Source organism: Mustela putorius, unplaced genomic scaffold, assembly GCF_011764305.1.
Source record: "Mustela putorius furo isolate JIRA1106 unplaced genomic scaffold, ASM1176430v1.1 tig00003903_pilon_pilon_pilon, whole genome shotgun sequence".
In the NCBI taxonomy this organism is placed as follows: domain Eukaryota; kingdom Metazoa; phylum Chordata; class Mammalia; order Carnivora; family Mustelidae; genus Mustela; species Mustela putorius.
In genome coordinates, this window is record NW_025422051.1 from 2,367,633 (window position 1) to 2,381,909 (window position 14,277).

At 55.9% G+C, this 14,277-nt stretch overlaps 1 protein-coding gene across 1 annotated transcript; it reads right to left on the reverse strand.

Moving 5' to 3' along the window:
• Positions 1 to 719: 719 nt before the first annotated feature.
• On the reverse strand, positions 720 to 12,340 carry SUV39H1 (SUV39H1 histone lysine methyltransferase). Its single transcript, XM_004755029.3, has 6 exons — positions 12,112 to 12,340; positions 9,889 to 10,034; positions 7,945 to 8,607; positions 1,888 to 2,034; positions 1,676 to 1,805; positions 720 to 966 (listed from the first exon to the last, which is right to left on the reverse strand). The coding sequence occupies exons 1-6, from the start codon at positions 12,128 to 12,130 to the stop codon at positions 833 to 835; spliced, it is 1,239 nt and encodes a 412-aa protein (XP_004755086.1). The 5' UTR covers positions 12,131 to 12,340; the 3' UTR covers positions 720 to 832.
• Positions 12,341 to 14,277: the final 1,937 nt, after the last annotated feature.

Sequence of the window (14,277 nt, forward strand, 5' to 3'; positions counted from 1 at the left end):
AAGTCCCAGCAGTCGTTATGCCCCAGGTCGGGGCTCCCGGCCCCCACCACACTGTCCAGAGCCCCAGGGTGCCTTTGTGTATGCACCCTCAAAGGCAGACTTCAGACCTGGCCCCCACTGTAAGGGCCGGCCAAGTCCAGACTGCCCTCTCACTGTCAGCGGGGCAGGAGCACCCACCCCTCTTCCAGTGACACAGGAGTGTCCACTTCCCAACTGTGCAAGCCTGAAAGAGAGACCCTGTGGCTCTGAGGCTCACCAGCAGCCGGCGCAGGCACAGGAGCAGAAACCAGCCCCGGCCCCAGCCCCGGAGATCCCTTCTCTCGATCCCTTCTCTTGCGTGCACAGAGTTTCTGTGGTGGGGGAAAACAGGAGGGCTGGGAACCCGGGGCTCTGCAATCAGCCTGCCCTGGGGCTGCGTCCCCACACCCTTGGGGCAGTAGGGAGAGGGCCTGCAACAGACCCCTCATGCTCCAGGCAGAAGCAGGTACAAAAGCAAACATCCTTCCATTCTGGGGCCCAGCTGGGTTCACCCCTTGGACCTTGATAGGCCATGACTCTCAACCGCAGAAGCTCCTGGTGTTAAAAAAGAACTTCTGAGGGTGGGTGGGGGTTTGTAAGTGCAACCCACAGATGGGGCTAGGACAGGGAAAGGGGACTCCTGGAGTCGGTCAGTCCTCACCACAACCCCACATCCCCCAAGCATGGGGCAGGCGGGGGTGGGGGGGGCAGGCAGAAGGCCCTGGCAGTCATTCCTCGACAGGAGGGCAGCGGTGGGTGGGTGGGGCGGGCGGCTTTATGCCCCACTGGCAGTCTGGCCTCAGACTTCAAAGGGCTAGAAGAGGTATTTACGGCAGGATTCAGTCCCACACTTGCATTCAATACGGACCCGCTTCTTGGGGGAGCCGGGGAGCCCAGCCAGGCCAAAGTTGGAGTCCATGCGGGTGCTCTCCATGTCCACGGGGTCCACTGTGGAGTCACAGCCGGGGGGGGGGGTACTTGTTAGAAAGCCAAGGTGAAGTGTCCCACTGCCCTTTTCACTGTGAGACCTAGGAATCTTGGGGGCTGGGAGCACATCTGGGATTTGGGTCAGGAGGGGGTTGTGGGGTTTGGTGGTGGTTTGGAGATAGGACCAGAGCTCAGCACTGGAGAGCTGTACAGGTGCTGGTAGGACAGCCAGGGGGTGAGGGTTCTGGAGGGAGGCTGGGGGCTGTCAGGGGAAGGGCCACATCAGACAGAAGTCGGGAATGGTCATCCAGAGAGGCACCTGAGCTCTCCTATCAAAGATCCCCCCCGCTTTGAGCATCTCAGGTGGCTAGTTTGTCAAGAGGGGACTGGCTGGCTGGAGGCCTTAAGAGTGTCTGGATGCTTGGACTGAGCCAGGCCAAGCGGGGAGGAGTGGGGAGGATTGAGGAGACTGGGGAAACCCAGATGAGTCAGTTAGGAGTGTCGTAACTATTAGGCCCTACATCCCAGGGGTCTGGGGAGAAGTCTATATGAGTATCTCAGGGTTGGGATCCAAGGGTCGGAAATGAGGGGGCCCCCAAAAGGTAGGCAGAAGTCCAAGAGTCCAGATGGACACTAGGAGTCAGGAAGGGCATTTTAAAGCTCCTCGGGAAGGGGTCCTCACGTCCCATGTCACCGTGTGCCCCTGTCCCTCGTCCCTTGCCACCCCCACCTTGCATGTTGTAATCAAAGGTGAGCTCCTCCCCTGCCCGGATGGTTCTTGTGGCGAAGAAAGCGATGCGGGGCAGTCGCTCATCGAGGTTGTCTATGAAGACGTTGTACACCTGGAGGTTGGGGTCACACTAGGCGAAAAAGAACAGTGGGAGGGTGAGGAGGGGCCCCAGCCTGCTCCTCCCGACCCCCGCCCACCTGCGGGGTACCCACACTGTGGTTGACAAAGTGGGAGATGTTGCCATAATAGGCAGCATCCACGGTGTACACGTCCTCCACGTAGTCCAGGTCAAAGAGGTAGGTGGCGCCCTGGCGGTCGTAGATCTGGCCCCGCCGCTCCGCCTCCTCTGAGGTAATGATCTGGGGAGAGGGCCGCAGGTGAGGGGAGAGGGGCCAGGAAGGCTCAGGAAAAGCAGCAGACCTCCTGAACGCCCCCCCCCAGCCCCTCCCAGAGCCCAGGCCGGTTAACAAGTGAGCAGAGCCAAGGCTGGCTCAGCTGAGGGCAGGTCCGGGCACGTGGGGGGTTGCGATGCAGGGGGTCTGAGGGCGCCCAGAGGAGGCCACTGGGCCTCAGCTGCCTGCCGCCACCCCTCCTCAGGCCTCCGGATGGCCTGGGGTCTCTCAGTGGTGCCGGAGACTGGCCGCAAGGTCCGGCAGTGAGAGAAAAACCCACAGGGAGACTCAGGAGACCACGAGCAGGGCTCAGACAGCGGTGCGTGTTCAGGGGAGGGAGGCGGCACCACGAGAGAAGGTGCCCGCGCTGGGCTGTGGCGCCACGAGGCAGCAAGGACACCAGGAGGAGAAAGCGGCCTGGAACGGTGGAAAAGGGACACGGAATGAATGGGGGAGAGACTCAGACGAGTGAGCTGAGGGCAAAAACTTAGAATCTTAATATCGAAAAGACCCCGGTCCAGAGAGATCAAGACCCTTGTTGAGATTCTGAGATGGCAAAAACACAGCTAAGGCCAGAATCTCAGATGAAAGAAAGGAGGCAAGAGCGTAGGTGAGTGGAATCGTGGAATCTAGGAATCTCCAGGAATCTGGAATCTAGGACGGCAGCAGGCAGTTCCCCCTCCCCAGCCGGGTCTCCAGCTGTCTGCCCCTCAGGTCCCCCCCTACACCCGGGCTGACCACGACAGCCCTCTGGTAATGCCCCAGCAGAGCCAACCATGCCTTCCTCTGGGGGAGGGTCCCATGGGACCCAAGACTGCCCCTTCCTCAGCCTCAGGTGCCTGCAGACCAGGGCAGACCACCTCCTCCACTCCCGGGCTTCCTGCTACCTCCGCCCAGCCCTCAGAGACCAGTGCCCACATGGCGCAAAGCAGAAGCACCGAAGTACCTTTCTTTTCACTCTGCTGCCTGGCCCAGTGACCTATCCTCTGTCCCGTGGTAGGCCTACAGGCACTGCAAACCCACCTCTCCTCTCATGAGGCACCCGTTGGCCACCACCACCTCTGCCACAGGATGCAGACCCAGAGTGGCCCCAGCTTCCTTCCTCGTTTCCCCGCACGCCCGCCACAACCACTCTCCGCTCCCTCCAGGCAGGACAGCCGTGCTGGAGCCCTCGCGGTTTCCTCCCTGCCTCTTGCCCCAGCACCTCCAGCCTCTGCTCCCGGCCAGACCCTCACGAGCACCTTGAGGAGACCTGGGCCCCACAGCTCGCTACCCCACACTCTGAGGAACCTGGCTCGCCCACAGTCCAAATCTGGGCTTGTTCATTCACTGGTTTATTTAGTGGGTTTTTAGGAGGCCTACCCTGTACCCGGTCCCAGCACTCAGGGGCCCGCGTCTGCAGAGGGAGACACAGGGGACCAGGCCGGGTGCCCACTGCAGTCCCAGTTGGGTCAGGGGAGACAACAGGAACCAGGTCTGGTCCCGGCCCTCTTGGGGCTGGGGGTGGTCACAGTCTGGTGAAAGAGAGACGGACTCAGATACCCGCAGTGCAAGGTGCTGGTCAGAAAACCCAGGACTTCGGGTTCCCAGGGCAGCAAAACATCAATACAGCATGTAAAGCAAAGCTACAGTCACAGAAGGGCTTGGACACAAGGTTGAAGAGTGGGGACACTCTCCTGAGGAACGCCAACAGGAGCCCCAGAAGCGTTCTGAGGGCTACATCAAGGTCAGTGTTCCTCCACCTCCCGAGAACACACACTCCTTGCGAGTTGGCTTGACAGGTGTTGCTTCTCTGCGGCCTCCTGATGCCTGGGCGCTGGAAGCCGCCTGTGTGCAGTCCCCTGCAGGCCTGGGACCGAAGGCGGCTTCCGCGGGTTCTCGAGCGTGCTGGGTGGCGTCTGAGCCAACTTTGCCCTTTCCACGTCCTCCTCCCTGGTCTGCATCTTCCCGCCTATTCTGCCTCTACCTGCTTCCTGAGTCTCCCCGAGAGTGAGTCACGCGGTGAGCCCTCCAGGGCACAAACGGCTCCTTCTCCAGCCGCCTTCCCAGTCCCACTCTGTAAGGGCAGGCTTACCCAGAAAATTCAGGAACAGAGCAGGCCCCGTCCCTGCTCTCTAGCAGCTGTCCAGAACGACTGGGGAAGACAGATGGGCTAGAAGCTGGCAACCTAGAAAGGGTGCTGACTGTGAACAGGACCCAGAAGACTGACTCCAAGTCCAGCCGCTGCCCTGCCCCCATCTGGAGAGGGGATCCTGAATGTTCTCTCCTGCCTGCTTCCTCAGCCAAAAAACCAAAAACCCTTCCACCAGGTCTGGCAGCGTACCAGTTTTAGACACTTGGGCCTTTTTTTTTTACCCACTTTGTTAGCTTGGTGACTCTGAGCACGTTCCTCTCTCCCTCTGGGCCTCCACTCTCCTCTGCAGAATTGGGGGGTGGCGCGGGTGGGGGGCGATAGTGGTAGTAGTGACCTGACAGGAGCTGTGATAAAGCTCCAGCGTGATCAGGGACATGAACGACTTTTCTGTTCTGGACGCTGAGCACTGTCAGAAATGGTCATGAGTGCCAGTCTTACCTAGTCGAACATGCTCCTTTATTTTTATGTGCCCTTTCCCAAGAAAGGAAACACTGCTAATTAAATGATGACGTACTGTCATTTAACTAATTGAGATGCACCTTCCTTTCGGTGTTGGTAAAATATAAAGCAAATTCAGGTCTTAGAATGGATAAGCTAGGCTGTTGTTCTCTGCTGGGCTAGGGTGCATGTTCTGATGGAACGTGGAAGGGGGCAGAGGAGAGGACAGGCAGCTCACGAGGAGGGACCACTGGTGCAGAGAGGGGAGGGCGGGTGTTGGGTCCACACTGTAGAAGGACAGCTTGGCAACCAGCTATGGGGTGCATGCCCTCTATTACGTGACACCCGTAGGGTCCGGGACAGCACCATGTAACCGAAAAAATGAATACTCCTGTGATGAGATCCATGACTGTTCACCCCAAGCAGGAGAACTAGGCTACATACCGGCCCAGATCAGGTCTAGCTGGGTGTTCTAGCCATATGGGTTACCAAAGACTGGGTTTTCTGAGCATTTTGGATTTTCTGAATTTCAGACTAATGGCTAGCGTTTATCAAAGACTTACTGTTCAAGTGCTTCTTCCAAGTGCTTCACACATCACAACTCATTTAGTTCTTATAACAAGTGAATGATATGGGTGCTGTTACCATTCCCATTCTACGGACCAGGAAACTGAGGCTCAAAGAGGGTGAGTGACTGCCGCTGAGTGGTGGAGCTCAGCTCCAGCCTCCAACCTCGGCTGTGCTGCCCACCCCCCCACGGGGGACATACGAAGAGGAGTTTCGCTTCGGCAGCAGCTGGGGATGGTGGGTGCCATCAGGAGGCCCCACAGGTCTGAGAGCATGAGGAGGGGGCCTGGAAATCACAGAATGTGGCAGGAGGGAGCCCGAGAAATAGCTTAAGGACAGTGTGTGTGGAGCAGGAAGAGGGGGCACAGGGGTGAGAAGCCCTGACCACCCCAAGTTTACAGCATGGAAGTGTAGATGCTAAGGAAGAACAGCACCCTGGCCAGGGGACCCTGGGGTACTTGGGGGCTGTGCACTCTCCCTCCTCTTCACCCGTCAGGATCCTGTGTGTTATAAAGAGCTTTTCTTCAAGATTGTCAGTACAGTGAGGCTGGAGACACTCCCTTTTCTGGACTTCCTCTAGAACCCGTGGGCTCGTGTGGGGGCTGGTCACCTCCTGCAGGCTGTCAGGGGCTCTGGAATGTGCACATGTCCCCCTTCAGACTGGTGACACCCCTCCAGGCTGTTAACATCTCCTGCACTGTTAGCATCCCTCGGAGGTGTGGGTACCTCCCCCAGAGGGTCAGAACGCTGAGGGCGTGGGTACTTTCTCCAGGCTGTCAGAGTTCTCTTAGGTGTAGACCCCATCTCCTTCAGACTGTCCCAGTCCCTCCGGGGTGAGGACACTTCCTTTTCCTGTCAGGACAGTGTGGGTGTAGACACTGCCTAAGCTGGACTGCCAGGGTCCTGTGGAGTGTGGAGAGCTTGCTCTCTCCTTCAGGTCACTCTGGGACAGAGACACCTCTTCCCACAAATTGTCGGGATCCCCATCCCAGACTGTCAGGATCCCTCTGGGGTATGGCGACCTTCTCCTTCCTCTAGACTGGCAGGTCCTTCTATGTGTGGACATTTCTTTCTCCAGACCGTCGGGATTATCTGAGTGTGGACTTCTTGTCTATAGACTCTCAGGGTCCTCTGAAGTGTGGACTGCTCTGCCTCTAGATCATCTCTGCCCCGTGGGGCTATGACCGCACCTACTTCATGGGTCATTATTGGGAGTCTCTCCTCTCCATCAGTGTCATTACTACGGTGTGGACACCTTCAGCTGTGTGTCCCTTAGGCCCATTTCTGTCACTTCCCAAGTATACCACAGCCCTAAGAGACATCTAGAAAGATGAAGTTATCTGGGGTTGTCACCATGACAACACTCTCATGGATTTACACGGTCAAGGTCCAGGTAGGTCGATTGTTCCCCCAGTGCATGAGATGGTCCGTCATAAAAAGAACTGCTCCACCCCAGATGCACACTGCATCCCACCTTAGAACATGACATTTGCTGTTGCAGACACTTGCTGGTTATTCATACACATACTCCTTTTGTTTTCCACCTAGGTACATGGCTGAGTCACACTTCCCAGCCTCCCTTGCACCAAGGTAAGGCCAGGGACTCGGTTCCAGCCAGGGAGTGTGGGCAGTAGTGATGGGCGCCGTATCCAGGCCTCCCCGTCCACCCTCAGCCCACACGTCAGCGATGCAGAGTAAGGATCAGGGGCAGCTCTAAGGCACAACACAGGCACAAGAGGGAAGGAGCCTAGGCAGCCATGCCACTGTACAGAAGGATACTACCTGAACACCCCAGGCTGGACTGGCAGGAGCAGAGAGATATCTAACGTGTGAGGCCACTGGGCTCTGGGGCTTGTATGATACGGCGGCCAGCCTGCCTAATCCAGCTGCCCCTTGAACACAGGTTTGAACGACATGGGCCCACCTACAGGCAGATTTTCTTTTCCATAAATACAGTAGGGGACTCTAAGTGCTCTTTTCTCTTCCTTAATGATTGTCTTAACATTTTCTTTTCTCTAGCTGACTTCACTGTAAGGAACATTATATCATACATGTAACATGTAAAATATGTATCAGTCCACCACTTAAGTTATCAGTAAGGTCATCAGGCTGCTAGTAGTTAAGTTTCTGGGGAGCCAAAAGGTACACACAGATTTGACTACACGGGGTTTGCACCCCTAACCCTCCCCCCGCACTCCCCTCCCCTGGGGCCCTGTTGTTCCAGGGTCAGCCCTATACCCAGGCTTTTCCTAGTGTCCTACAAATGTGGAGGAAGTGGCCGCCCACATTAAGGCATGTCTGCGTCCTACTCCAGGGTGTTCGTGCTCCCATTAGTAGAAGGCACTCCTCCTGGTCAGACATTGCGTGGCGGTAAGCTGAACCCTCGAGAAATGAGAAGTAGTGCCTTTCCAGGTGACGCAACCCTATGCTGAGCACATGGCCTGTTAAAAGGAATGGCCTGATTTCAGTTCCCGCTTTCCTCTTTGCCAGGTACCCTTACGAGGTCAACCCAGTCAAGAAGTATTTCACTGTGCTTTCAACTACCAGCTTGAAATGCGCGCCCCTCTCAGGATGTCCCTGTCACACTCAGGTTAGCCGCCCCCCACCTTTCCCGAGACAGGAAAAGCAGGGACGCTGCAGGCATGCAGTAAGGCGAGCTGGGCGCACACGATGGGAACATAGGGCAGGAAGAGCTCCCGCGCGCGTGCATATACACACGTTGGGCCCCGGCTCCCTACCTCTCCCACGTACTCCATGACGAAGCTGTTCTTGCGGATCTTCTCCAGCGTGCGGACGCCCCAGCCACGCCCGTCATCCGTGCGGAAGATGCAGAGGTCATAGCGGATGCCCTTCTGTACCACGCGGTTGGGGCAGTCATAGCCGCAGCGGCAGCGCGAGTTGCACTCGTAGATGGGCAGTCCCGCACGCAGCCGCACTTGACCCTGGTCATTGTAGGCAAACTTGTGCAGGGATGCCCCAGGGCAGCAGCCTCCGGCGGGGGCCCACAGACAGTCCTGGCACTCACAGCCCACAGCCACCTGGTTGAGGGTGATGCCCTCCCCCACACGGTACTCGTTGATGTATACGAAAGCCCGTGGGGGGCCATCCAGGTCCACCTCATTCTCCACGGTGATGCGTCCCAGGTGGCTGCGCTTGGCATTGAGCTCCTGCTCCCAGCGCCGGAGCGCCCGCCTCTGCTTGGCCTTCTGTACCAGGTAGTTGGCCAAGCTTGGGTCCAGGTGCCTGGGGGGCTTCGACCGGTGGTGCCGCCGGAGCAGCTCCCTCTCTAAGTCCTTGTGGAACTGCTTGAGAATGCGCACACACTTGAGATTCTGCCGTGGCTCCCAGGTGCTCTCTGAGTCTGGGTATCCGCGCCATTTTACCAGGTAATACTCTTGTTCCTGTTGGGGGGACCAGGGGATGGGGGCACCGTAAGTGGTGATACCCTTGGCCCAGCCCTTGTGGGACCTCCATCCCAGAGCCAGTAGGTAAGACCCAGATCATTCCCAGCACCTCTTCTGGAATAAGTCTATGTCGTGGTTACAAAGCATGGGCCCTAGCCTGAGGATCCCTAGGTTCAAATCACCTGCTCTCCCTTGGTACTGTCTAAATTCCAAGTTTTAATTTAATCAGCTCCCTCCTCCTAGCTGTTTCAGGCCCCAACTCTTGGAAGTCACAACCTTCACTTCTTTTTCACAGTCCCCACATCCACCCTCAGCAAATCCTGTCAGCCTCATCTTCAAGCTACATCCAGAGTCCAACCACTTCAAACCATCGTCACTGCCACCCCTGTCATCCGTCGCCTGGATTCCGGTAGGAGGCCTCCTCACCTTCTCACCAGTACCCCCAGTTCCACCCTTGCCCCCTACAGTCTGCTCTCCATTCAGCAGGCAGAGGGATATTTTCTTGCAGAGAGCAGCTAGACGAAACAATTTAACCACACAGATTCCACAGGCAGACACACTAGGTACAGATTCTGAATCTGTGGCTCCTTGGCTGTGTGGCTTTAGGCAAGTTAATTAACTCTGCAGACCCTCATCTATAAGTAAGGGAGGGGGAAGCTGACATCATCCTAGCTTTCAGTATGTAGCAGGTACTGTTCTAAGGAACTTCTGTGTCTTATTAACTAATTTAACCCTCACAACTCTGTGGGAGCTAGATAATACTAGTCCTCTCCATTTTACAGATGAAGAAAATGAACCACAGAGAACATGCATAAGTATCCCAGGGCTACAGGGCCAAAATCTGAACCCCACCATACTGGCTCCAGTCTGTTCTGGCAATGGTAACAGTTCCCATTTCACAGCATGGCTAGGGGGATTGAAGGAGGTTCTGCAAGTTAGTGCCCAGCACACTGGATGTGCTCAATAGTTGCTAGCTGTCACTGGCTCCCTTCCGGGGCTCAGCACCTCAAACCCTGCAGCTGGTGTGTATTCCTGTGGAGGTGGGAAGAGAGACTTATTAGGGGATTCATTCAGGCTCCTGCCCGCCCCTGAGAAAGCCACTTAGTTTCCTCACCTGCAAAATGAGGATAATAAGAAGTCCTACTAAACCTAATTTTTTAAGACCAGAGGAGAAAATTCCCTTTGGAAACAGATGCAGGCAGTTGGGGTGGGGGCAAGGGGACAGTAAGCCAGCTTCCTTGATACACCCCTGCCCTGGCCACGGTCACCCAGACTCACGCGGATCTTCTTGTAATCACACAGGTACTCGACTTCAAAGTCATAGAGATTCCTCTTGGAGATGCCAAGGGCTGGGCAGGAGAGCTTGGCCAGGCGGCACAGGTCCTGTAGCTGATTCCAAGAAGACTTGCAACACACACTGCAGCCTAGAACAAGGAGGCCAGAAAGAACTTACTGGGCATCGTGGTGAAGCCACGGGTCAAAGGAGACCCCAAATCCTCTCTGGGACTTCCAAAGGACTGCCTCAGTCAGTGAGATTTAATCCACAGGCCTTCCCAATGCTGATTCCCTTCTACAACAGAAACAGGCCACTTCTTCCACCCTAGTGCTCATTCCAAGGCTACTGCTGGAGCAGTAGACCTCAAAGTGCAATCTGCTGCTTGGATTGTCCTAAAGGGATCTATTCCCAGAGCTTCCAATTCCCTCCATACTCTTCCTAAAACTGCCAGCAAACCTGCCAGGTGTTCAGGACCTAATCGTCCCTCTCCCCACTTTGCAAAATAAAGAGAACAACCCCCCATCTCAGTAGGGTGCATTGCCCTGGAGGGAACGGGTGGGGATGGGATTACAACCTGTAGGCACCAAACAAAGGCTTAACTGGAAAGACTGGTCTGGAAACCCTTATCTAAAATTCCTGGGGTAGTTGCGTTTAGGAATTCAGATTTTTGGGGGGCAGATCTTTACAAGTGTAGTTCTAGGTATGCCCCACACACTACCTACCACCCCCAGTGTGGTCAGGGGTATCAAGCCATAATCAAACACATTAGTAATTCTGCAGCAAACATCTGAATTTTTACATTGAATCGGAGAAATAAAGAGGCAAGATAGTCCCACTTTATAATCTAGTTTTGCCACTGAATGGTGCCAAACTGAACTTCTCAGAGCTTTTTAGATTTCAGAATTAGGAGTAAGATACTGTGGAATGGTATTAGATTGCCGGAAGCTTCTTTGAAGGATTAGCCTAGGTCCTTTAAACCTGCAAGGTGTTTGGGGTTTTTTTTGAACCCGCATTTTGGCTTTCTGTCTCATCTACATTTCTGTGAGGGGTAAAGCCCAAAGGAGTACGCTCTGAATTCAGGAACCGGCAAATAGTATAGATTACTGACGTTTCTTTTAAGTATGCCTGGAACCTTTCTTGGGCTATCAGAAATTTTCAAGATGCGGATTTTTTTTTAAAAAGACTTCTGATTCAAGGCACAATGTGCTTTAGAAGCCATTTTATCAAATCATTCCACAGAACACTTACTCCAAATGCAGTCAGTCCTCATCCTATTTGTAGTATTTTCTACTTCCCATTACAAAAATCAAACATTTGAACTCATAACGAAATACTCTAGACCTCAACCTGAAAACGTCCAAGAGCTTTGCAAAATTATGCCGTGTGCTAACCCCCCCCCCTCCACTTAGGCAGGCGTAGTGGAGACTCGGCCTGTGCCCACGCTTTCCTCTCTCTCCCTGTGATGCCTCTCCCTTTCAAACCCCTTAACTTGCATTTGAAACTAAACCACTAAGTGGTCCCAACTAACCTCTCCAGCTGCTGGCTCCCCACTAACCACAGGTGGATTCCTAGCCTTCAGAGGCACCCCCTCATACTGGGGAGCCCATCGTCCCCGCAGCTTTTCTCATCCAGAACAGCCCACCCTCCCCAACATACTGGAAAAGTCACCCCTCTTCCCTTGCACACGAGAGAGTCCAGCTCTCCTATTAGAGCAGCCCCTTTCCCTTCTTCCCGGGCGAGTCTTTTCTACAGGAAACCCTTTCCCCATCACGCGGAAAGGAGGTACCCTCACCCTGAAGACTCTTCTGTCCCCCCACTCTGAAAACGAGGTCCGTCCCCTTCCCTTCCCTCCCCTTCCGGCGTCTCGCGTGGACACCAACCGGGTAACGGTCACCGGCGGCCGATTTTCCCGCGCGCGGGCGCGGCCTCCCCGACAAGCCCCCGCGCGTGCGCGCGCCGACTGGTCGCGATCAGGGGCGCGCGCCCCCCTCCCGCGTCCCCACTTAGCCCCGCGCCCGCCGCGTTCCCAGGCACGCGCCCCCTCCCCTCAGCCCCGCCCAGCCCCGCGCGCCAGGCCTGGGCTCCCTGAGCCCCATCCTTTCCGCGCCAGGCTTCCGGCTCCCGGCTCCGTGGCCTCGGACGCCAGGGCCCCGAGCCCGCGACGCCACCCCTCCAGCCCACCCGGCCCGGCCAGCAGGCCCGCGCCGCTGCCGCCACTGCTTCACCTTTTAAATTTTCCGCCATCTTTCCCCACGGCTAACGACATTCGGGCCTAACCGGCCTCGCGAGAAGAGAGCTCGCGCGGGCGTGGCCGAGAACGCGCAGCCTATTGGCCGCGCGGCGCCGCGAGCAGCGCCCGCGCGGACCAACCGGCGAGCCGTGACCGGACCCCTCCCCGCCACCCAGCTCGGTCCCGCAGGCGGGTGCTAGCCAGCGCTTTCCCAGAGTGCGTCTGGGCGGCAGCGGCGGCGGCGGCGACAACTAAGGTTGCCGGAGGCCCTGCCCGCACGCCGGTCTGTCTGTCACGCTGTCAGCCAATCACGTTCTTAGCCAGCCGCACGGGGGATTCTCCGTCCTGTCAGACCCCCAATTACCACCGTCAGTCAGTCGTCACTGCATTTTAACCCCAAGCAAGCCGTGACTCCCAAGATGGACTGTCGCCACGTACGGCTGCTCAGCCGGTCCCCAGACTCAAATCACACAATGGGTCCCGTCACCACAGACAACTGTTTAGTGAGACCCCGGCCCCCCCATTCACACTGTCTGCCAGTCAACAGCGGTCCCCGTTGGAGCCTCGCGCCAGCCGGGAGTCTCTTAAGGCAGACAGACGGCGCTAACGACTACACGGTTAGCCAGCCTGTCATTCCCCCGACTGCCCCTTTTTCACACGGTCAGTCAAGCAGCCGGTCTCTCCATCTACTCTTGCTCCGCGGGCATCTCTGAAACCCCCAGGGGAAACCATCTCACAGCCACCAGCCACCAGCCGTGATTAGGTCAGGACAGGCTGTCATTGTCAGCGTCTCAGGTCGCCCTCTCAGACACAAAGCCAATAGTCACAGCAACTGAAGCCCCCACCTGACAGTGGGTCAGCGGTCTGTCATGTCTCAGGGGAGGCATGCCCACCATTGGTCAGTCATCCGGACAGTCTCCTCTGACCCACCGGGGCCCCCTCAGGGCCGCTGTTATTCCAACTTGGTACGGCCAGGCAGTCAGTCAGCTTTCTACATGGATATTTCAGTGGGTCAGCTGGCCTCTGACTCGTTCACTGCCCTCCATCGTGTTGTCCATCAGCCAGGCAGCCATTCTCGGCATGTGACTGACCACGGGTTCTGTCAAGCATGCTGTGATTTGGCCAGGGTGGATGGTCACTCACCAGATACGGTTGCTTATCAGGCCATCACAGATCTGTCCATCAGTCAGCCTGAAATTCCCTCAGGGTAGCCCTGCCTTTACATATCATCAGACAGTGCCACATCCAGACACACTCCCTTGGGCCCGATGTGACTCCCAGCAATAGTCAGCCATTCACAACCAGCCAGACAGGCAGCAACCGCTCGGCCTGTCAGTCAGCCAGCCTGTCAAGTCCCTCAAGAGGCTGCCTGTCTTCTACGCTATCAGACCACCAGCCGGTCCCCAGCGGGCATAATTTAGTTAGATTTTCAGTACCTCACAGCATCAGGAAATTGCACTCTCCATTCCTCAAATGGCCCCTCTCCCTGTGGGTCCGTGAGTTATGTAGTCAACCAAATGATTATCCAGTTAAGTAAATGGTTGTTCTGTCTGCCTGCCGGTCTTGCTGTGAGCTAGTTGGGAGAAATGTCCAGTCTGAATTTCCAGCAGCCCTTGCTTACCATGGGCAGGACAACCAGCAGCGGATACCCCACCACACATCCTCTTCCCTCCCTTATTCTTTCTAGAACACAGTCAGATTCTGGTCCTCGAATGCTCCCAGTCTCCACGGACAGGCAGAACCCTCCTATTCCCAGGAGTCCACTCCAACCCATAAGAATGGCTTAAGGCAGGACTGAATCTCTAGGAGGTCAGGTAGGGGTCTGTGGGTGCTTGGCAAACATCCCTTTGTCAACCTTAAAGATAAAACTGCCAGTTATTTTACAAAAAAAAAAAAAAGATGTGTTTATTCAGGAATAACTGAGAATTGCAACGCAGGACAAGCAAGCTATGGCAAAACCATATGCATGTCCAATCAACAAAGGACAGGAACATTCTGTTATGGAGGAGGATGTTGGGAGGGGTTGTTTGGAACAAAAGGCAATTGGAGAAAAGCAAAAGTTCATAGCAATGATGGTTTCAGTGGCTGAGTTGCAGGTGTAGTCAGTTTCTTATAAGAGGTACAATGTATATCTTTCCCTGTTGGGGGCTTGTAACTGACC